Here is a 21,569-nt window from a genome sequence, read left to right as displayed (position 1 = left end):
CACTATATGACCAAGGCCTTGATAAAACATTCCCCCATTACTTAGCCTACAACTCGTAGCCATACCCTTGGACAATAAGATAAATAAATAAAAATGCAGATTGTGTTGAGTGATGCATAACTATTGGAGTTTAGCGATTCTGCCACTAGGTCAAGCAATGTAATGTCAAAATAAAAGTGTAGCACAAAGTGCTTGCAACGATGAGTACATACCAAATTCTGAAGTTCTACGGAGATTATCTCTCTGTATGAGTTTAGTATCTCCGCATAGTTACACCTGCGCTTGCTGTAAGAGACGCCCAACAGTAGAACCACCACGAAGCTACGGAGCACAGGCCCGTTCACACACTAATGGAAGCATGTCACTATTAGAAGACATATCTAACATTTTATTCATTATATATTCATTTTATGCATATTGAAACATACACTTTTTACAATACACTAGAAAATGACTATGGCACGTATAGGTTATTCGGAGAAGTTCCATTGGACTTACGGTAGTTTGCGATGTGCGTAAAGGCATTTAGTTTAGGATTGAATTGCAGGTGGAGAAGTAAATGTGATGAGCAAAACTAAGAAGATATTGTAACAGCGACGAATCACCTACCATTTATCATTTTCTTATGAGGATCCACAGATGAGCAAATCCTTTCCCGTGGCAACAAGTAACATCCGCAGGAGTTAATCATGGTCGGGCTGGATTCATTGTATCCAAACGGGTTAGTGTTGTATTTTGGTGCTAAATGAGAACTCGTTGAAAAAGTGAACTGGTTGGTAAACGGACTGCCAATATGCCATTTAACTCTGTAGTTTCCAACATCGCAAAAATCCCATTGCCAGCTCCAGTTTCCTTTTCCGTCATGGGTTGCTGCTGGTCGGTTTAGGATTTCACTTAACTCTTGTACATTCAAGTCGACAAAACTTCCACGATCAATCACTTTTTGAGTTTCTTTCGGTTTCGGCACATGGGAAGGGAAGAAATGTTATGACCAATGATAGTCTACATGTAGATGTTGCAAAAATCGTCGTGTGCATTTGTAATTTATCAACCATTTGACAAAGTTTGTTTACTGAGACACAATACTCTATAAAAAAAAATACACGTGCTTATCAGCCGCCAGGACCAGCTTGGAAATTGCATTCAAGCATGCCTAGCGTACTAAAGGCCCTCAAGGCACAAGATGTCAAAGCAATCTTTGATTGCAGCTACACAGCCAGAGCCTTAATCCCCTCACGGCCTCACCACACTTTGAACCTGGAAATAAATACAGATAATTGGTCAGTGTCCTCTCAGTTGTTTATTGAGTCATCCAAAATAACAGTTTTAACCTTAAGAAGGCTAATGCATGACAGCAGCACTGCATCTTGACAAAACTACAATCAATCCATCTTTCTACACAAGTTGTAAAAATAAAAATAATACAATGACCAAGGAAATACATTTGACTGATTTTACTCAAACAACTAATTTCTTATCAGAGCCAAGGGTGTCATTATACCCTATGAAGAATGATGACTTGAAGACACGCATTCAAAAACTCAGCTGGCCAGAGTTAAAAAGCATTTTAAGGTCAAGGAATTCTTGAATTACATGAAATAAGGTTACAAAGGTTTACAAGGTTTTTCAAAGCACAATGTATGAGCAGAGCATTGTTTGCCCCAGTAATAACTATAAGATCAGTTGGAATAGATTATGCCAAACACACAAAAAAAATCTTAAAAGGTGGTGTCAGTTTACAGTGTAACATACTGCAAAGACTGTTTCCTGGAGTCTGTGTGTGTGTGTTTCACTGTTGCTGTGCTGGTATCAGTATCATCTTCACAGCTAGCTCAACTGTGGTCAAAGTTCTGGTTCAGAAGGTATTTTTGATCTTGGATGCGACTTGTGTGAGGATCTCTCCTATCTTCTTCTGCCAGTGGAGGACATGTTTGGACTCGGCACACCACAGTTCCCCGTGGCGAGGCTCTGCATTCTCACAGCGCTTACGCACCTCCTGCTGCTGCTCCTGGGGGGTGAAGGTCAGAAACTCATTAACACTTAACACACACATCACAATATCACTGAGACATGCTCACAATATCGCTCACAATATCTCTCTCTCACACACACACACACACACACACACACACACACAAGTCCTTACCTCTGCCCCATGCTGCTGCTCAAACTTGTAGAAGAGAGCCCAGGCGTCTCCCAGGTCTGGCTCGATCTTCACAGTCCTGAGGAACCACTCTCTGGCCTTGGTGATCTTACGCTCACTCCAGAATAACCTGGAATACAAACACACACACGCGTTCCAGAACAGACCTTCATTTGGAGGACAGAGAACAGAACAGAGAGAGCACAGAGACCCTCGGAACAGAGGGAGGGAGTTCCAAGCAGTGAAAGGTGCCTAGAGAGGGGGACATCTGCAGCTGAGATGTGGGATGGGAGGACAGGGGAGTGAAGATGTAGGCGACAGGGGAAGTGACGGAGGCTTACTTGGCGACAGCCAGCAGGACGTGGGGGTCGTGTTCACACTTCTTCAGAGCGTCCACACTCTTTGTCTTTCTCTGTGGTCTGGCCTCCAGAAACACAGCCTCAGCCCACAGAATACCTACACAGAGAAACACAGGCAATATTTCCAGGAGCAGCCATCGCAGAGAGGATGGTCATTTGTACATCAATTTGGATAATAATGTCTGCTAAATGAATAAAATGTATATTGAACCTGACCTGAGTTGGGGCACTCCTGCAGAGCCTTGGCCATCAGTGTGTTGGCAATGTTCTTCAGTCCTGCCCTATACTCCAACCTGACAGACTCCAACCTGACAACAAAAATACAAATGTACTTATATATTGTGCTTCAGTAAAGAGATCCCTGTATAACTCATCATGATTATATGTTGTTTAAATCTATTAAATGCATGTCCTTGATCCAGTCTCCTCCCAGTGTGTGTGTGTGTGTGTGTTCACCATAGCTCAGGACTCTGGGGGTTCTTGAGACGGGCCTTCTCCAGGATGGCTCTGGCTCTGGTCAGCTGACCAATCCTCTCCTCCAGCCGAGACAGCAGTAGCCACAAAGGCATGGAATGGGGGCACTTCTTCAACTACATATCCACGTGCGACAGACACACACATCCATTAGTGAGTCAGTTGATGTGATTAGATAAAACTAATCCATTGAGTGGGCACTGCAACCCCCCGTATTGACCCTACCCCCCCGCCCCCCTTACCCCCTGGTTGTAGGCCTCTCTGGCCTTGTCCATGTGTTCACCCTGCTCCTCTATCTGGCCCCTCATCATCCACAGCTTGGGGAAGTCCTCGTAGTGCTTCAGGGCCTCTGTGCACAGTTCATGGGCTGCCTCAATGTTCCCCAGCACCCACTCCAGCTTCACAGACTTCATAAACACCTGCAGCAAACACACCACTTATTTTGTGCATATTGCATTTACAAATTCCTGTACATCTTATAACCTCAAAACAAATACAAAAAGGCGTGGCTTGTGTCTGGGTGGCATAAGGAGTGAGTCAAGAACATCCAGACGTAGAGCCAAACCCGCTGCCCTGCCACGTGACAGGCGAGTCAGAGAACGCAGCCCTGGCCCCAGTAGGACGACAGGCAGACGCAGACACTGACTAACAGCTTGTGAATTTGGAATTGTTTGGACTGCTCCGGCAGTTTCCTAAGCAGGCCTGGGCATGTGAGCTTGGACACCTGAGTGTGACGCACCATTAACTGTGTGAAACACTGCCTCCTCCAGAGGCGGGGGAGCTGACACCACATCAACACCTGCTGCCCTGCCTGACCCACACATGCTCTCCAGCCTGCATCCTCAATTCAGCTTTCACCTCAAGATCGGAAAATCGTGTGTGTGTGTGTTGCAGTCTATATAAAAACAGCAGAATATAGACAAGTTTAAAATGGATAACCAGCTAAATCCTAAATTTCCCTTGAAGATTGAGCAAGGGCCGAGAGAGAGAGAGAGAGAGAGAGAGAGAAACAAAGAGAAGGAACAGGAAGGCTTAATATGTCTGCTTGTTTCTGTTCCTCTTCTGACAACCCAAATGAGTTGTGAAATACCCGCTTTGGGTGCCGACAACCTACTCTCTAAATACTGAGCTCGGGCCAACAATCGAATTAATGAAAGTGACACTTGATCTCTCCTAAAAATATTTAGGAGGAAGGTCTTGTGAGAACTTTGAGGCTGTGGAATGAGGAACTCTGAAAAGTTCAGCCAAGTGACAAACAAGACACTTACCCTGGCGGTGGGGGCGCTGCTGCGGGCCTTGGCCAGCAGGCGTCTGGCTCGCTCATACTCATTATTCTCAGACTCCAGCTTCACGGCAGCCAGCCAGATCTCCTCACTGTTAGGGTTGGCCTGGAGAGGAGGAAGAACAGCAGTTTGGCACATCAGCGGTACACCCCCAAACCACACGTAGGCCATCAGAAGACACTTTATTTATGGTGATTTTTAAACAATTTACAGACAATACATTTTTAGAAGAGCGAGATCTGTGTTGTCCATCTCACTGTAGCTATTTGTTTTTTGTTGTTGTTTTTGATTTGTTGTTTTCTGTTCTTGACACTTTGTTGTTGCCACATGTTCCGGACAATACTGACTGTCGTTCCTTATGTTTTTTCTGAATGTTTTTGTTGATGTATGGTTGTCTGTTGTTGTGCCTCTTGCTTTGGCAATACTGTTGTAATGACTGTCATGCTAATAAAGCTAAATTGAATTGAATTTATCTTCTTTACCTGGAAGGCCAGAGCAAGGATGCTCCTAGCAGCGGGCACATCCTCGGCCAGCCACTTAGACTTCGCCCCCATCAGCCAGAGGACCTCGGCCTTGGGACAGTGAGCCACAGCCCTCTGCAGCAGGGCCTCCAGAGATTCCCTGGGAGTGGGGAGGGGGGCAGAGGAAGGACAGGTGGAATATAGAGAGAGTGGTCAGAATCCAAGAGAAAGCCACTGAAGAGGGTGGATAAGAGCAGCCCTTAGCCCATAAACTGAGCTGGATCATTAAAGAGGGGCAGACAATCACTTGTGACAATCTGCCAATAAAGCTGTACTTATGCAAGGCGTAGAGTAACCCGGCACGCACATGCCCAGTTGTCTAGGCCTGTGGTTCTCAATCCTGGTCCTCGTGACCCCCTGCCCTGCATGTTTTAGATGTTTCCCTGCTCCAACACACATGATTCAAATGAATGAGGGCAGGGGGTCCCGAGGACCAGGATTGAGAACCACTGGTCTAGGCCACGGTACATTAAACAGTCAACAGGCAGCTGGTGACATCCCCTGTCCTGAGCTGGCCTGTCAGAGGTGCTGCGGCTCAGAGGCAGGCAGGCCAGAGGCAGGCAGGCCAGAGGCAGGCAGGCCAGAGGCAGGCAGGCTGAGAGGCAGGCAGGCTCAGAAGCAGGCAGGCTGAGAGGCAGGCAGGCTCAGAAGCAGGCAGGCTGAGAGGCAGGCAGGCTGAGAGGCAGGCAGGCTGAGAGGCAGGCAGGCTGAGAGGCAGGCAGGCTTACCTAGTACCGTGGTTCTTCTCAAAGTAAGCTGCTCGGAGCCACACACTCTTCTTGCTGGGGAACATTTGCAGGGCGTGGGCATAGATGGCACGGGCACACTCCAGCGCCCCGTGGGACACACACTGCAACACACACACTTATTACTGCAAGGCCATAGGGCATTATGTTTGAAAAGCCATGATGGATAATTATTTGAAAAGCCTCAGGACCCTGATATTTAATGAACTGAATACAACGAACGAATTTAGGATAACTGTCCTCCCTGTCATCAGAGCCAGGGGCTGGCTAACAGATCTTACACTCTCTGCATCCTCCATCCAGGTATGTTTGCAGTCCTCTTCCTCAATCCCAATCCCGATGACCGCCCGGATCACTGCCTGACACGTGGCCACGCTGCCCGCCTTGTCACACTCCTCTGCATCCTGGACGGAAAGATTGACAAAGAGAAGGAAGAATTTGCATGCTTAGGATACTGATCTAACACACTACAAGTGAAAGAAAGGAAACAGCAATGACGTAGAAAGAGGCGGGAAGGGGACTGTCCGTGACACGCTGCCTGGACGCTATTTCAGGAGAAGGAAAGGATTTACAATTAAAGCACGGCAGTAGATTTGAACAAAACCAAGCTTAATAATAAGTAACCAAACAGCTGACTGTGTCAGATGGAAAAAGGTTCAAAAGTGCGTGTAAGCACATCAAGCTGTAAACAGATCCACTTTCCCTCCCTCAATAAACCATGGAATACTGGACCACACAACAATGGATCGGGGTAAAGGTCACGTGACGCCAACAAAAGGACGAAAGAGAGAACAGAGGGTGAGTCTTTTGCCAGGTCTCTCCGACCCCCCACCTGTATCCACTGTTCCCTGTTGATCTCCACACCGTTGGCCCCCAGAGAGGTGATGGCTCTGTCTATGATTTTCTCCACCATCTGAGTGTTGCCGTTGGCCTCCTCCAGCTTGGCCGCCGTGATCCAGATGTGACGGTCAGTGGGGATGTTCTCGCGAGCCTTGTTCAGAACGCGCCGGGCGTTCTCGTAGGTCTCCAAGCGGGCCAGGGCCAGCCACAGCTGGGGAGAGGGGGACACCAGGGAAGACCCTCAGGGCACGCGCCGTCATATCACAGGTCTGGGAGTGTGTTTGCGTGTACGGTCCGTGTATGTGCAGGCTGGAGGCTGAGCGTGTGTGTACCTCTACACTGGTGGGGCAGCACTCCACAGCTCTGCTGAGCATGATCCTGGCATCCTCCGGCTCCTCCAGCTCGACAGCCGTCTTCCACAGACGCACAGACTTGGACACGTTCTCCAGGGCTTGGTGGGGACAAGCAAGTACACACAAACACTTGGTTAAGTCACTTGGTACACACGCTTAACATTTGTACTGTACAGCCACCCATTCACTGCAAAGGACACTTCAACAATGGACAGAGATGGGAACGGAGTTCGAGAGCTTCGATAGTCTGCAATAATGCTGCTGACTGTTTATGACAATGTGACATTGTAAGCCAGGCTGGGAAAGCTCCGAGTTGTGTTATGTAGCATTTGAGTGTGGAGGGTAGATCATATCAGACATGTAGGGACTGATATGGTATAAAGGAAGCCGCACATCCATCTCTGTCAGGGAGGTATGCTTCTGGGAAGAGGCTAGGCAGGGGGGGGGGGGGGGGGGGGGGGTTCTGGCAGGGCCCTGACATATCCCAACAAACAAGAGGAGAATCAGATGGCATGACAACTAGTATAGGGGAGACACAGAGAGCCACTGCCAAAGTGTAGACACTGTGAGAACATCTAGAGTCAACAAAGTGTTTACTATTCTGCTGTGCGTTTCCCGCCCTTTTGCTTGCTCTCCAGCACCCTTCGCCAAAATAAATATATAAACTGAACATGTCCATGCTGGAGTTGTTTTCAACATCTGGAGTTTTCGTTTCCTCTTTCTCTTCTCTCTCTCCCGTGAGTCACACACAGTCTTACCTTTCCTCAGGACACGTTTCTTGGCCCTGACGTCCGTCTCCAGCTCCGCAGCTCGGATGTAGATGCGGACGGAGCCGGGCAGGTGGCGCACGGCCTGGGCCACCACGGCCTTCGCCGTGTCGCCTGGCTGTAACCTGGCGGCCTCCAGCCACACGTCCTCGCTCTGCACAGAGAGCGGACGCAAAAACACCATTACCGAACCTGCGGCCTATTACTAAACACACACCCACGTCCACACACACACACACACAGTCACTGCATACTGCCTTCTATGGGCTAAGGGTATATCAGCAGTGGTACCTTGGGACACATCTCTGTGCCCTTCATGATGAGGTTCCTGGCCACCTGCAGCTTGCCTGTCACCTCCTCCAGCCTGGCTGAGGCGATCCATGCAGGGGGGTGGTGGGGGTTGGTCTCCCTCACTGACTTCAGCAGGAGACGAGCCTTCTTAATGTCACTATGGAGAGCACAGACAGTAGGTCATGTATATATATAATGCAATGTCCATGTCTATCTCTAAAGGCAAGATTGAGTAGGGGGCATGTGAACGCTTCCATCAGGCTGCGTCAGTGCAGGAGTTCATACCAGCCCTGAGGGTCTCACCTGATGTCCCCTCCGTGTGTGGGGATCATGGAGTTGAGGTCTGTGAGGTAGCCCTTTGGGTCCACCACTGTCTGCCCACTCACTGAGTCAGAGACCTGAGACAGAGACATCAGAGAAACCCTGAAACTACTGGGAAGAGGTTCTGACAGGATGTGATGTCACAGTGGGGGGTTGCTGCGCTACCTGGCTGAGCCTCATGTCCATGAGAGTGTTCCTGGCTTGGCCAATCTTTCTCATGTCCAGCTCTCCTGTCCCGGGGGTCATCAGGCCTGGTGTCATGCCTCCTGGGAAGGGCGTGTTGAGACCCCCTGGGAGGTTCAACTGAGGATGGAGCACACAAACACATTAGGTTGGGATGAGTTACGGCGAGGTGTTTACAAAGTAAGGGTATGAGACATGTTAAGTAAGACTGACTCCTGCTGGCATATACTGACATTGCAACACAGAAGCACAGTCTGGATGATTTGCTATTCTCCCTTTTTATCAGTATGGAACTGCACCTCAAATGATGCTCCTGTCAAAGCTGACTGGTTAATATATAATTGTGTTTCTGATCAGGTCAAAAGTTAGCTTAACCCTGTAAACCACAACTCTTTGAATCACCCTGGATGATGGAAACACAAAGCACAAAAGAAAGGACCAAAGTGTGGGACGCTGTGTTCAGTGGACATGTTCCTACGAACCCCCTGCAGCGGGTCCACTGAGGTGTTCTTCTCTCCCGTCTGGAGGTGCTTGGAGAAGAAGCTGTCTGGGACCGGGGTTAGTTTCTCGTGGCGTGGGTTCCTCTGGCGCTTGTTTCTGGCATCCCCCACTTCTGGGATACTCAGCCACTCCTCCTCAGACACCTCTGCCAGCTTCCTCTGTGGAATGAATGGCCACGATATGGAGATCATAAAATCAGGGAAAACTATTTGTAATATTGAGTTGATGGTATGCCATTCCTTGTTTGATAAATAGAACTTATGGCAATACATTGAAGATGTTGGAGAAGAGGAGGAAAGAGTAAAGGATAGAATGTTGATGCATCATGTCCCTCCATACCTTGAGATCAGAGAACTGCTGCTGGATCTTAGGACGCTCCATACGGTACTTCTCAATCTCGTCCTTTTCCCTCAGCTCCCTAGTAACACAAAGAATAACCAATGGAAGTGGCCCAAACACACACAGAATGACTGTTAGGGTGTGAAACAGATAGCTACCTCCTCTCCTTCCGTCTCTCATCCATCCTCTTGTCCAAAGCTGCATATATGGCATCTGCCTCCTCATCATCTTTCTCATATGGACCACTGGAGAACAGGCTTCCTGCATAGCCATTGAACTGGGGGGGTCAGAAGGAACAGGGAGATCATTAAATAAACACATTTCATTTAAATCTACAGCACAGGCTCAACAGCAACAACACCCGCTAAAAATTGACTTTGGCTGTGTCTATCTTACCTCGTCATAGTTGGTGTCGTTCAGATCCTCTTCCTCATCTTCCTGATTCTTTTTCATCTGATCCCCGACCGTCCTTTTTCCGGGGGGTGCATGACGGTCGTCCACTGGGTCGTTAGCATCGCGAGCAGGACCGATATCAGACCGTGTAGTGAAACCAGTCGCACTAGAGTTAGGAATCACATAGAAGTTAGTATGACAAAACGTTATTAAGCAAGACTAGAATACTTAGCTGATTCAGGCCGTGATGCATTTATTTGTGTACTAAATAGTAATGTGTTGCAAAAAACTGCATGTGGGCTACTTTCATTCATTCAACCAAAGAGTCAGTGTAGCTCGCTGGCTAGTTGACGCTAACACAGCATGCTAGCTTACCCTCTACCGAGTCCAGGTACGTAGCCTAGTGGCGCGGGCATGCCCAAAAACGGCTTTTTTTTCTTGCCCATAAGAGGGGAGGCGAGAGGCATGACCGGAGGACCATTAGGACCATTGACTCCTCCGGTACCCCCTGTAGAACCTCTTCCTGCATTTTTGTTTGATTGTTTTCCCGAGGAATTAGCCATCGTTGCTCCACCGACCGCACGGTTCATTTCCGGAAAAACAACAGATGCACTTCCTGTCTTGATAAGTCTACTTGGAGAGCTGTCTCTGCGAACAGCGCCTCAAGATGTCGTAAGAGTAACTAATTAAGTGGAAGCAAGCAGCCTCCGTGTGTCATCAGTATGGATATTGAATCATAAACAGTGCAATGTAAAATGTTCCAGTGAGTAGTACAAGTCTGAGGCTATGTTTTGAGATTCACGATTTAACATTTTGTGGATTCAATTTAGGGTGACCAATAGGGAGATCCAGATCACTTCCAAAAATGACTGGAACCTCTTAGTTAAAAAGCCTCAGATATTGAAAAATACCTTGTTGATTAAAAATAGACTGACTAGGAGGTTATGTATGGATGTGTTGTAGTATGTAAAATAGATTTTTGCTGTCTATTAAACTAATGTGTAATCTAGGATTCTTTTATTTCTAGATTAGATTTATTGAATTTTTACATCATTCTCTGATTCACATTATATTACCTGAAAGAGATCATTAACTCCCTGCCTTTATTTGATTGTCAGTTAATGCAAACGCTCTCTTTTGGATATTGTTCATGTAATTAAAGTGGACGGTTTCTATTTTCTTTTGAGGGGCTATTTAAAATCAGTGACGGAACTGCACATTTTACATCAAAACATCAAAGACAGGCAAACATTTGAAAATTCTTCGCTTAACTTTACGGTTGCTGAAGTAAGAGCACAATTTCTACAGGAAATGTGGTTCTATTAGTTTCTCATAAAGGATGTTTCTAGGTTGTCTCCCTTGAGATGAAGTACATGTGCCAATACATCAATTAGATTAAATTACATTCAACTTCACCCATCTACAGCCTAGCCCATGGCCATTTGTCTTCATTTACTTTCCCTCCGGGGTAAACCTTATTTCACTTCTTGGAGAAGATGCTGTGATGAAAATGGGATGTCAGAGGCATTAGAGGATGTATGGATCCAACTGCCAGGGACCGTTATAGAGGAAGCTGCATGAAGCAACACTCTGCCAAGGAGCTGTTTTAAATGTGATTCTATAGTGTTGATAATCAATGTTAGGGTTAAACATTTAAACATGAATCAGAGACCAGACTGTGACCTGTGTCCTCACACTGAGTACATTTAAGAAACTGAGATGGTGTCCCTTCACTCATCATTAGCGTCACCCTCTCCACAGAGTAAATGAAAGGGTGAGGAGAGCGTTCTCACAGTGGGAGGTATGAACTTCATATCATCTCAAATACTCTGACCAGGTAGGCCTCCGCACTGACTGTGTTCTAGTCTATAGATGATAGATTCAGATCAGTCTCAGTATTTGAACAATTAGTGATGCTTGGATAATGTTCAAGAAATCTTTCAGTTAAACCGAGGTCTGTATTCAGCCCATACGTTTACCTCTGGTTTACATTGACAGCCAGCCACTAATAACATGGCATAACAAATCCACTGTAGCATAGAGAATTAACTGCAAGGTTTCATAAAGTATTCCTGTGACTTGGAACATCTTGTTTTCTGTCAGGGTACCAAAATATGTGACGCGAAGATGACACACACACACATATGCAACATACAAATCTCTGATATCTTTCACTGTGAGTCTCATTGTAATTTCCCTTTGTGCTTCTCTTTGACTGTAAATGTCTTCAGGGGAGATGGGAAGGTGCCATGAGAAAGAAACAGACTTTCTGTATGTCTAGGGAGTAGGAGGTAGCTAAATGAACACACACAGACATACATGCTAGCAGGCAGGCAGGCACACACGCACACAAAATCACTCTGGCACGAAGATGCCCTGTTTGTGTGGCAGCAGAGAGAATGGATAATGTCTGAAGACCTGGGGGTGCTGACTGTGAGACACACAGGAGTCTAGCCTCGGATCCTGCCCTAATCATTCCCTTTGATGTGCTGCTCTGGAACAGTTGGCAATGCTTCCTCTGAACACAACCCTGAACACAGAATCAGGGTGAGAAATGAGAAGCAGAAAAAAGTTCTATGCAGTCTCATGCATTATGTAAATCTTCAACCTCGGAACCTTTGTGTCAAAACACAGAGGTTTGAAAAAAGGCAGCTGACTGCTGATTTCTGATTGTTTGGTATGTATTTCTCATGTTTTGCCACAGATAATGAGTGGTTGTTTAATTGATGTGCTATATTTAGCACTGGTGGTAACAGAGGACAGTACAATACGTAACGTTTCTTCCAAGATAAGAGAGATTGACAGTAAATTACGTATCTGTGTGATTCTAATGCCAGCAATTCCCAGGGTAATAATAAGACATTTTGTTGATTTGTCTGTAGAATGGAAAACAATCATGCAATAGCTTAGCATATTTTCCCCCTGAGACAATAATCCCTAATTTTGGTGGGACTATGTTTGCAATGTGCACAATTTCCTCTTCCAGTACAATGTATGATAGTGTGTGAAAGAATTTACTATATATTATGTATGTTGTGCATGCTTAGTGTTTGTGTGCAAGCTGAGCTAAATTGCATATCACATTTCTTATTTTGCTGAAGGTTGCTGTGTGTGTCTTTGACTGTATCCATAACATTCATGTCTGTTTATGTGTGCTCCAGTTTGCATGGGTGCATGACTGGCTGTGACCTATTTTCTGAGCATATAGCATAAAATTAATCACTGAACCTTGCAATCTTTTCTCTTATTTGCCATCAATATGCCTTGTCACAGTATACCTCCATAATGTGACTGTGTGTGTTGATGAGAATGTCTAATGGTGAGAATAGTGAAATGGAGCCAATCTCTGACTTAACCAGAAGCACATTGATTGAGAGAGCCCTTCATGTGGTGTAGGCTAGAGAGGGCCTGAAGGAGAACATACCTCCACTGACATGTTCCTACACACACATGCAGTCCCACTCATAAACTCACACCCGCACACAGTGGAAAGCAATCGTGTGAATTCTTGGGGGTGGAACCGCAAAATGAATTTATTTTAGTTAATTATATTCAAGAAGCAATGTAAGGGTAGAAAGGGCCATACAATAGGATGCGGACATTATCATTTTTCTCTTTTATCCACACATGCTAAACTCAATTAGCATCTGACAGTTCAAAGTGGCCTTGTACGTGCTTCTACATGCACTCACTGGTCGGAACTAATACACACTGCTGTGTGTGTATGAATAAAGAAGACCTGGAAGGATGAATTATTTATTTAGCAGTGATTAGTGTATTCAGAAACAAAGAGCCCTGTCCTTGTAAAAGGACAACAGCTGAATGCTATCAAAGACTTCCATATTAGACAGAATTCTCTCCGGTAACAAATAGCTAAATAGAACTTAATTGAACTGCTGAGCTTGGTGCGATAACAAGGGTTTGAGTAAACACACATGACAATGAGTCTGACTGGCTGATAAAATGCTGAAACACAACATAGGAGACAAGGGTTGTTGATCGTATGTTTTAGATTTACATGACATATATACTACTGTACTGGACTTTGCATGACAAATATACTGTGCTGATATACTAGGGTCAGTGTCATGGGAAACTATTCATTTTGTTAATAGCAATGAAGAAACTGACCGCACACTCTCTCCTTCAGCTGAGAGGGTCACCTTGAGTTAGTTGAACAGAGCATGCATGGAGGTGATTCATTAGGTCAGAGGCAGTGCGCTGGAAAAGAGGCTTACATAACCTGTGATGATCCACACACATGGACTCTACAGGAATTATTCAGCTGTGGTTTAATGCAACCCATTTCATTTTTGTCGCATATAATATCTGCTAAGTTTCAGATGTGACGTACGTCTATGGGGTGCTCGGAGAGTTATTGTTGTCTTCTTGTTTGGAATCTTGGATGGAGCGGGACAGATAAATGAGATTATTGACTGAGCTTGTTCTCCCAGCTGTCTGCAGGAGCCTGCCGCTCGGCTGAGTTATTTTGACGTGATGGATCTGGCTGTGATGGAGCCCTGGTTCTCATTTTCCCCAGCAGGGGCGGAGAGGAGGAGGGGTGGGGGTTGGGACAGGGGCAGGGGCAGAGAAACGAGACGCTTCCTGCCTTTATCTGATGAGTTCTGACAGGTGCGGAACAACACTGGCCCTTACTGGACAGGGAGAGAGAGAGAGAGAGAGAGAGAGAGAGAGAGAGAGAGAGAGAGAGAGAGAGAGAGAGAGAGAGAGAGAGAGAGAGAGAGAGAGAGAGAGAGAGAGAGAGAGATGGAGAGACGGAGAGCAGGAGATGGCATCCTGCTAAAGAAGCCTGTGAACATACTCTGGCATTCTCCAATCAGAGATATCCCTGGAGGACTGACACAGAAGGAAATCGGACTTGTTCTTCGCTTAAAAAGGAAATGAACAAAAGACTGGTTTTGTCTGCCAATTCAGCTCTCTAGCTGTCAAATGGAAATGTACATAACACACACACACACAAAGTAGACACATATACTCTCATCTAGCCAACCAACCAGTTAGCCAGCTACTAGTAAGTAAGCCAGCTGGTCAGGCCTTTGCTGGCCAGAAAATAGGGCCTATCCCAATGGGCTGAACACAGGAATAAGCTGTGTCCCCTAAAATGAGTATGAAAAATGAATAAAAAAGGAGAGAGTGAGATGTTAGATGGTAGAAAGAGTATGTGTGTGTAAGTGGAGCACAGTGAATTCTCTACCCTCCTGCTGAACAGGGCTATTTGCATGAGTGAGGTCTGGAGCTAGGTGTGATTCGAATGTGAAAGGCCTCTTCCATCCTAAAGAACAAGGAGATGCACACACACACCGGAATGCTGACACAGGGAGCACACACATACACAAACACACACACAAAGGAAGGTGGAGGGGTGATGATAAGGGAGGGGTAGAATAATATATCTCACAAATGGGTTCTGTCATCTTTCTCTGCGCTTCTAAACAAATAGAGACTGCAACACGACTCTTCCAGCGCAGGAGCCAAGTGATGTTAGAAGAATTAAGGTAAACATTGTCTGAAACTTCGCTGAAACAGCCCAGGGCATCTCAGAATTCTGAAGTGCATTCTCTAGTTCTGTCATCAAGCTGAACTAATCTTCATATACTAAATGCTGGTATAAAAGCACCTTCCCTGTGGTTCGTAATATGGCTTTCCCAAATCCTGTATCTGATGAATGTAAATAGAAGAGGACATTTATTTAGACCATGGCAAAGCAACCCAAGCCATCAATGTAGATTATATTGAGATGAGGAGACCAAAGGTCTGATCATCCATTTACCCCAGTTCCTTTCTCTTTTCCTGTGTGGAGTAGCTGTATTCTATCTAGTGCCATCCTCCCTTGCTGCCAACTCAGAGACAGCCATTCACCATGCCAGCTTGGCAACGAGACCTCACCGTACTATCAATGGTCCTTCTATGCCCTCCCCCTGGTGGGTAAACTCTGCCCCCACCCTGCGTGTGAGACGTTGTCACAGCAACAGAGCAGAGATCTCCAGGCATCGCACCGGCCTTATGAGATGACATGACAACATCAATGTTTCATCAGACGTGCTAGTAATGAGATGTCACCCCCCTCCCCTCGCCCCCCCCCCCCCCCCGTCCTGCTCCGATGAGGAGGTGAACACACTACACTCACCTCCTCACTTTGAAGCAGGCAATGAGGATTTCAGTTTGTCTAAAAGCATGTTAAAATCACTTAGGTTGTTGATGTGTGCATGCTTTCATGGGTTTCAATGAGCAGTGCTACATGGATTTGTGACAGTACCTGGATGAGTTCCACTTGGTAAATAGACAGTATGCCCACTACTTCATTCTATACTACATTCTCTGTTTAAAGGTATGTGTGTGTGTACAGTATGTGTGTGTGTACAGTATGTGTGTGTGTACAGTATGTGTGTGTGTACAGTTCTCCCTCTCGTCAGCATCTTGTGAGTGGCTCCACCCAGGGGAGCAACCTCCTCCAGCCGCTCTGATTACTGGAAGTCTTTTGAATTCATGTTTGTTCTACACAAGCACAGAAGCTCAGCGGTTGGCATCAAACATCTGACAACCCACAAAAACCATTAGTACACTGACTGGGGAGATTGCATTGACACATACACATCCCCAGTTCTACAACTATGGCTTTGAAGTGTTGTGTATCCCACTGCTACTCATCTGACAAATGCCCATTGGCGTTGTAGTCCTATGGAGGCTGGGATACTGGATGGCAGCACCTGTGTGTGTATGTGTCAGTGTGTGTAACAGGCTTGGCAGCAGCTTGCTGCCAAAGCTTGCTCCTGTGCAGCAGCAGTTGCCAAAGACTGTAGGGCTTATCATGACCCTCCAACACCCTCATCACAAGCTCAACAAGCTCAACTTGTCATTCTCTACAGATTCCCTATTCATTCAAATATATGGTTAAACCTGAATTAAACTGATGCATGGGGTTTAATAGTCTAAAAGAACGCACGGCAGCTGGAGGGAGAGCAGGGCAGAGAGCGCGCAGAGATGCTCGGGGCGGAGTCACAGGACATCAATATTCACACCAGGTTAAGGCTACGTTTTTAATCTTGCATTATTGTTGATATCCAGAGGCTGGTGTCAGCGTGTGCGTTAGTGACCTCTCGATGGTCAGGTATGAAAAAGGGGCGGAGTTAAGAAGCCGAGTGGGGCTTGTCGCGACAGGGCTCGGCATCTCTCGAATAAATGTCGATGAGACCGTTGTTACATTCAATTTTGCATGTGACCTCACAGGGAGAACAGGGTGTCACTCGCAAGACAAATTATATTCAACAAACACACTTTCTTCCAGCTACGGAGCGGCATGGGACTCACTCACTAAAACAATCACGGAGAGATACACACTAAGACCGACTATGGCTGTGGACGGTAAGAGCGCTTATTTCTGGTATTGCGATTTATCTGCGCGTAACATATGTTTTGGACTGCTTCATTAATATTACGATTCAGTTTTATAACCTACCAAAGATTGTATATTTTTGGTTCCAATATTGTCTATTCTGTTTTCAACTGTCAGTGTTGGAAAAGGTGAGGGATCCGTGAGACAATTTGGGGTTTTAATTGTGTTTTAATAAGTATTCGGTAGCTGCGGTATTGATGCCAAAGACCACCATCGAACCCATGCAATAACTTATGAATGACTGGCAGAAGCGCCAGACGAGAAGTGCTGAAGTGGATGGCTGTGCGTGATTCACTTTTAGCCTCAAACGGGACAGAACAAGTATTGAAGTCATCATCGTTTTTCAGGATTTTACCATATCATATTAAACATTCCGAACGTTTTGGTCAGTAAGCTCAATAAGACTGAAGAAACAAAACAGAATATTATATAGAACAAAACGGACTAACATATTATAAAATATTTCTCTCTGACATGGTCTGAGGGTTAATTGCGTGTGTTATTACCTACTAACTAAATGAACGAGTAGAGGCACAATAGGGAATCACAAACCCTTCTCCCCTCAAGGACAATATGCCAGAGCCTCAGTCAGCTCAGTACCAACACTGTCCTCTGTCCCTGTCCAATGAAGCAGGTTAGTTCTTCATTATCATGGCTGCAGGTAGGATAGAGCTAGCACAGCGACATATTGCCGTATCTATAATTAATCCACAGTTTACTTAAGCATCATTAATTTAGTCAGAGCCTTGAGTAATGGCATCACTGTGGCAGTGTGTTTGCCAGTTTTTTTAATGAGCGTGGGTACAGGAAGTGTGTATCTGAGTGGGCTTATGGTAGCAATGTTCATCTATTAACCAGAACCTCTGGATAGACCTACATGTAAAGACGCAAAGGTCAGGAGCGACACTGATGTGTGTGTTTTCTATAAAGATACAATTTTGGCCTTTTTTCGGCTTTATTGTGCAGAGACAGTAAGAGGTATGTAGGAGAGCAAGAGAAGAGAAGACACGCAGAAACAGCCAGAGCAAGAATGGAACCCGAGCTGCTGTGTCCGGGCCTCAGCCCATATGGTCCGCTGGCTACCTGGTGAGCCAGCAGGGAGACCTATGTGGATGGGCTGCTCGTCATGATTCAGTGGATCATCACGCCGTGCATTACTGCACAAAAGACACAGCGCTGTTTAAACAGCACTGGCACTGCTCTATGCTGGCTCCATAGACTGATCAGATCAGATCAGATTTGTGTACCGTCTGGTCAGATAGCTACGGATAACTGCATGCGGCGGCCTTGTCACTTCCGAGAGCTTCAACGATGCAAGTGCACAGACGACTCTCCATTCTCCATTCTATACGCTCTCTGAGGGATTCTCCCTGTGTGAAAAGCTGCACATGGTGTGTATACAGAAGCTCCTTATCAGCGAGGGAGCAGCACCACCGGGTCTCCAGCCCCCCCCCCCCCCCCCCATTTCCCCTATTTCACACCAGGAATGGCAGGACAGAGTGTGTGTGTCCACTCTTCAGAGCCAGGCATGGGTAGGCCCAGCAGGCCGGGGATGGAACGTGACGGTCTGGTGAAAAGAACGCCAGGGTGGCTTCCATCCATCCGTTCTGGCTAAAGACACACACACACACACGCACACACACGCACACACACACACGCACACACACACACACACACACATGCACACTCACATACACAAACAGAGACAACACTCCCACTCAATCTGACAAGTGCACACACACTAGGCTTGGCCACTGCTGGGTATAGATCCCAAAACAAGCCTCTCCCTCCATAGCTGCCCCAGCCCATCGCTCAGCGGGAGTCTAGGCTGCTGAGGCGGCCTGCTCTGGGGGAGGCTGGCTCCCTGCTGCAGGCTGCTCACAGGGATGGGGAGCAGGGAAATGGACACAGGAGGAAGAAGAGGTTTGGATGTTTTGGATTCCTTTAACTTCCTTACGACTCAAACCTATAATTAAGGTAGTTGGAAATACAGTTGTTATCCAGTCATGATCTGTAAACATCATAAGGGAGTCATTGTTAAGGGACCACACTGGTCAAACCATGTGGTTTAGCTCCAGCTAGCTGCAGATGTGTGTTTGTGTGTTTCAGCCTTGCAGTCTGTCTGCTGTTAACCCTTTAGACCGCCGCTAAAAACCTGACTCAGTCCTCACAGCCCCCGTGCTCAGAACACGCACTGTCTACAGGGCAGATCAAATCACACAAAATCGTCTGCTTATTGAACTGTGTAATACCCTTTCCACTGGGGCTCTCCCACTGCTAATCCAGCGATCGAGATTTTGTGTGTGTGTGTACGTGTGGAAATGAGTGTCTGTGTGTGACTTGCCTATACGTGTATATGTGCATGCGTTTGTATGCATGCGTGTGTGTGTAAGGTGTGGGAGTGGAGCCAAAGGGCCAAAGGGGGACAACTGTTAGCTTTACGAAGACAAACAGTGTCTTTGTTGTTTTTTCTGCCTGTGTGACGTTACCAGTGGGGGGCCCCAGTACCATTTGGGAGTTCCAGAAGGGCTTTTGAAGCCTGCTACTGGAGACTACAGGGGGGTTTCCTTGTCATGGCATTGGAATACATTTAAAATAAATCTGGATTGGAGGAGGTAGGGGAAGTCTCTATGTGAGTGATGTAACCGATTTTGTTTTTTTTGTAAAAGCTCTTACAGAGGGTTATCATTGCCCTGTGATTGCCCTGGTTTAGTCCCTGGTTTTGGCTCATCCTCCTAAAGATAGACAGACACACATACATCCAGACACACACACACCATTACCACCCCCCTAGTGTGCACTGTCTGGCACAGCCCGGCTGATAATGGATGGTAGTGGTCAGAAATATGAATGCTCTAAAACTGGAGAGAAAGGCACAAGAGTAAGAGTGCGAGAGAAGGAAGGTCATGCTGGGGAGGAGAGAGGATTGTGTTTAGTCACTATTTCTCAGTAGGAAAGGGAAACGGAAAAGCCCATAAACCAGAAGTCCCTTGTGATAGCAGACTGATACAGGGGTTGAGCCTTCCACTCAGTTCATGTCCCCACAATCAAACAGAAATATGACCTTTGACTTGTGGCCACAGAAGAGAGTGGCCAGAAAGAGAGAGTTAGAGAGGACTGGGGGTTGTCCTATAAACATTTACACAACAGTCCCTTGGGACTCTCAGACATTGATCAAGGGGTAAATGAGAAGAATTTAGTATCAGCACGGCCAGGAGAGTGAGAGTGTGTGTGTCTCTGTGTGTGCCGTGTAGGAGTGGCGGCAGTTCTTAGTGCATCAGGCAGTCTTGTGCTAAGGCATCGCTTAGTTAGGATTGGGATCGCAGTGTGAGATGAGAGAGCTTCTCTCCGCGGCCCACTCGGACTGTCTCATTGATTTCTCTCTCATTCCGACCTTCCCGTTTCACTAATTTCTTTCAAAGTGACGAGGCCTTAGTTCCGGTTCATTGGTCTCGTCCCGGGTCCAACTTTGTCCTCTTTCTCCCCCTCCCTCCTCCCCTTGAATTAGAATGAGCACAAGCCCGTATCCAATATCTCTCCTCTAATTAGTGTTCTGCAAAGACAGAGAGAGAGATGGACAGAGAGAGAGAAGGGGTGGGGGTAGGGGGGTGGAGAGAGATTAAAACAAGATTTAATTTGCTGAAAGGGTTATACAAATGAGGTATAATCATACATGGTTGTATCCCTCATGTGTACTGCTCTTCTGTAGTCACTGACACACACACACACACACACACACACAGACACACACAAACTCACACACAAGCACACTTACGATAAATGTCATTGAGTCTGTCAACTACCGTACCTACTGTATATTGGGACACATTGTAATACATGATTGTCATTTGGTTGTTTGACAAGAAGAGAAAGTAGGATTTGTAGTTTGGGACTGTCTGTCCTGAAGGACAAAGCGAGGTGAAGCCCAATCCCAGTCCTGCAGCGTTCTCCAGCCTTGTCCTTCACTAAATTCGCAAGTTCTTTCAAGTCTGAGATTCAAGGAGACCAGTGATGCCCTCTGCTAGAGCTCATGACCCCATCTTAGACACCGGCAAAATAAACATGCTAATTATGAGTGGCCTTCTGTCTGAAGGTAAGCAGGATGCTGATTTCTCCTTGTGAAACCCTCTCTCTCCCCTCTCTGTCTGTGCCGTGGGTCGTGGGGGTCTGGAATGCAGATTGCCCATTAAACAAATGGCTAATGTCTGCAGCTACGCCCTCGGCAGACATGCATGGCACGTTCACCTTCCTTCTCCACCCGAAAAGCAATTACACTTCTCATCCCAGTCCAGTATTATCATCCCCAAGTACTCCGTTCTGCTCAAACAGGGCTTGTGAATAACCAGCTGATATGTGCATGATAGTGTGTTTGTGTGTATTAAATGTGTTGAATGTGAGCTGTAGAATCATGTCAAATCATTGTTCTATGTCTCATTCAGCATTCATGGTGCCAGTTGCCGCCCAGAGCATACCCTGGGAATGAGCTGTTTTTGCTTTCTCAAATGTATTACTGTCATCCTTTCTATTAGCTCCTTCATCTCTGCTTCTTCTCTCTCTGCTTTTTTTTTTGGTCTCTTTACGCCCTTTTTTCACTTTCTGCCTCTCCAACTTTCTGCCTCCCTTCCAGCTCCCCTCCCCTGG

The 21,569-nt window shown here is 46.4% G+C and overlaps 2 protein-coding genes across 2 annotated transcripts in view; one reads left to right on the top strand and one right to left on the bottom strand.

Moving 5' to 3' along the window:
- Positions 1-1,281: 1,281 nt before the first annotated feature.
- On the bottom strand, positions 1,282-10,142 carry prpf6 (PRP6 pre-mRNA processing factor 6 homolog (S. cerevisiae)). The gene is made up of 21 exons (XM_062459063.1): positions 9,890-10,142; positions 9,518-9,680; positions 9,280-9,398; positions 9,122-9,200; positions 8,764-8,940; positions 8,264-8,401; positions 8,081-8,175; positions 7,778-7,934; positions 7,478-7,640; positions 6,699-6,817; positions 6,359-6,577; positions 5,808-5,930; positions 5,509-5,630; positions 4,742-4,880; positions 4,245-4,364; positions 3,219-3,395; positions 2,959-3,092; positions 2,719-2,810; positions 2,485-2,599; positions 2,147-2,273; positions 1,282-2,008 (listed from the first exon to the last, which is right to left on the bottom strand). Exons 1-21 carry the CDS (start codon positions 10,102-10,104, stop codon positions 1,856-1,858), a joined length of 2,946 nt encoding a protein of 981 aa, XP_062315047.1. The 5' UTR covers positions 10,105-10,142; the 3' UTR covers positions 1,282-1,855.
- Positions 10,143-16,689: 6,547 nt separating this feature from the next.
- Positions 16,690-21,569, top strand: part of samd10b (sterile alpha motif domain containing 10b) — a 34,757-nt gene continuing 29,877 nt past the window's right edge. Inside the window, exon 1 of the mRNA XM_062459062.1 lies at positions 16,690-16,897. Within this exon, the coding sequence (XP_062315046.1) occupies positions 16,885-16,897 (13 nt within the window). The 5' untranslated portion in view covers positions 16,690-16,884. The remainder of the gene's footprint in view (positions 16,898-21,569) is intronic.

The sequence above is a fragment of the Osmerus eperlanus genome, chromosome 4, assembly GCF_963692335.1.
Source record: "Osmerus eperlanus chromosome 4, fOsmEpe2.1, whole genome shotgun sequence".
Classification (NCBI taxonomy): Eukaryota; Metazoa; Chordata; class Actinopteri; order Osmeriformes; family Osmeridae; genus Osmerus; species Osmerus eperlanus.
The sequence above is the reverse complement of the archived record's forward strand: the minus strand, read 5'-3'. Positions and strand labels throughout refer to the sequence as shown.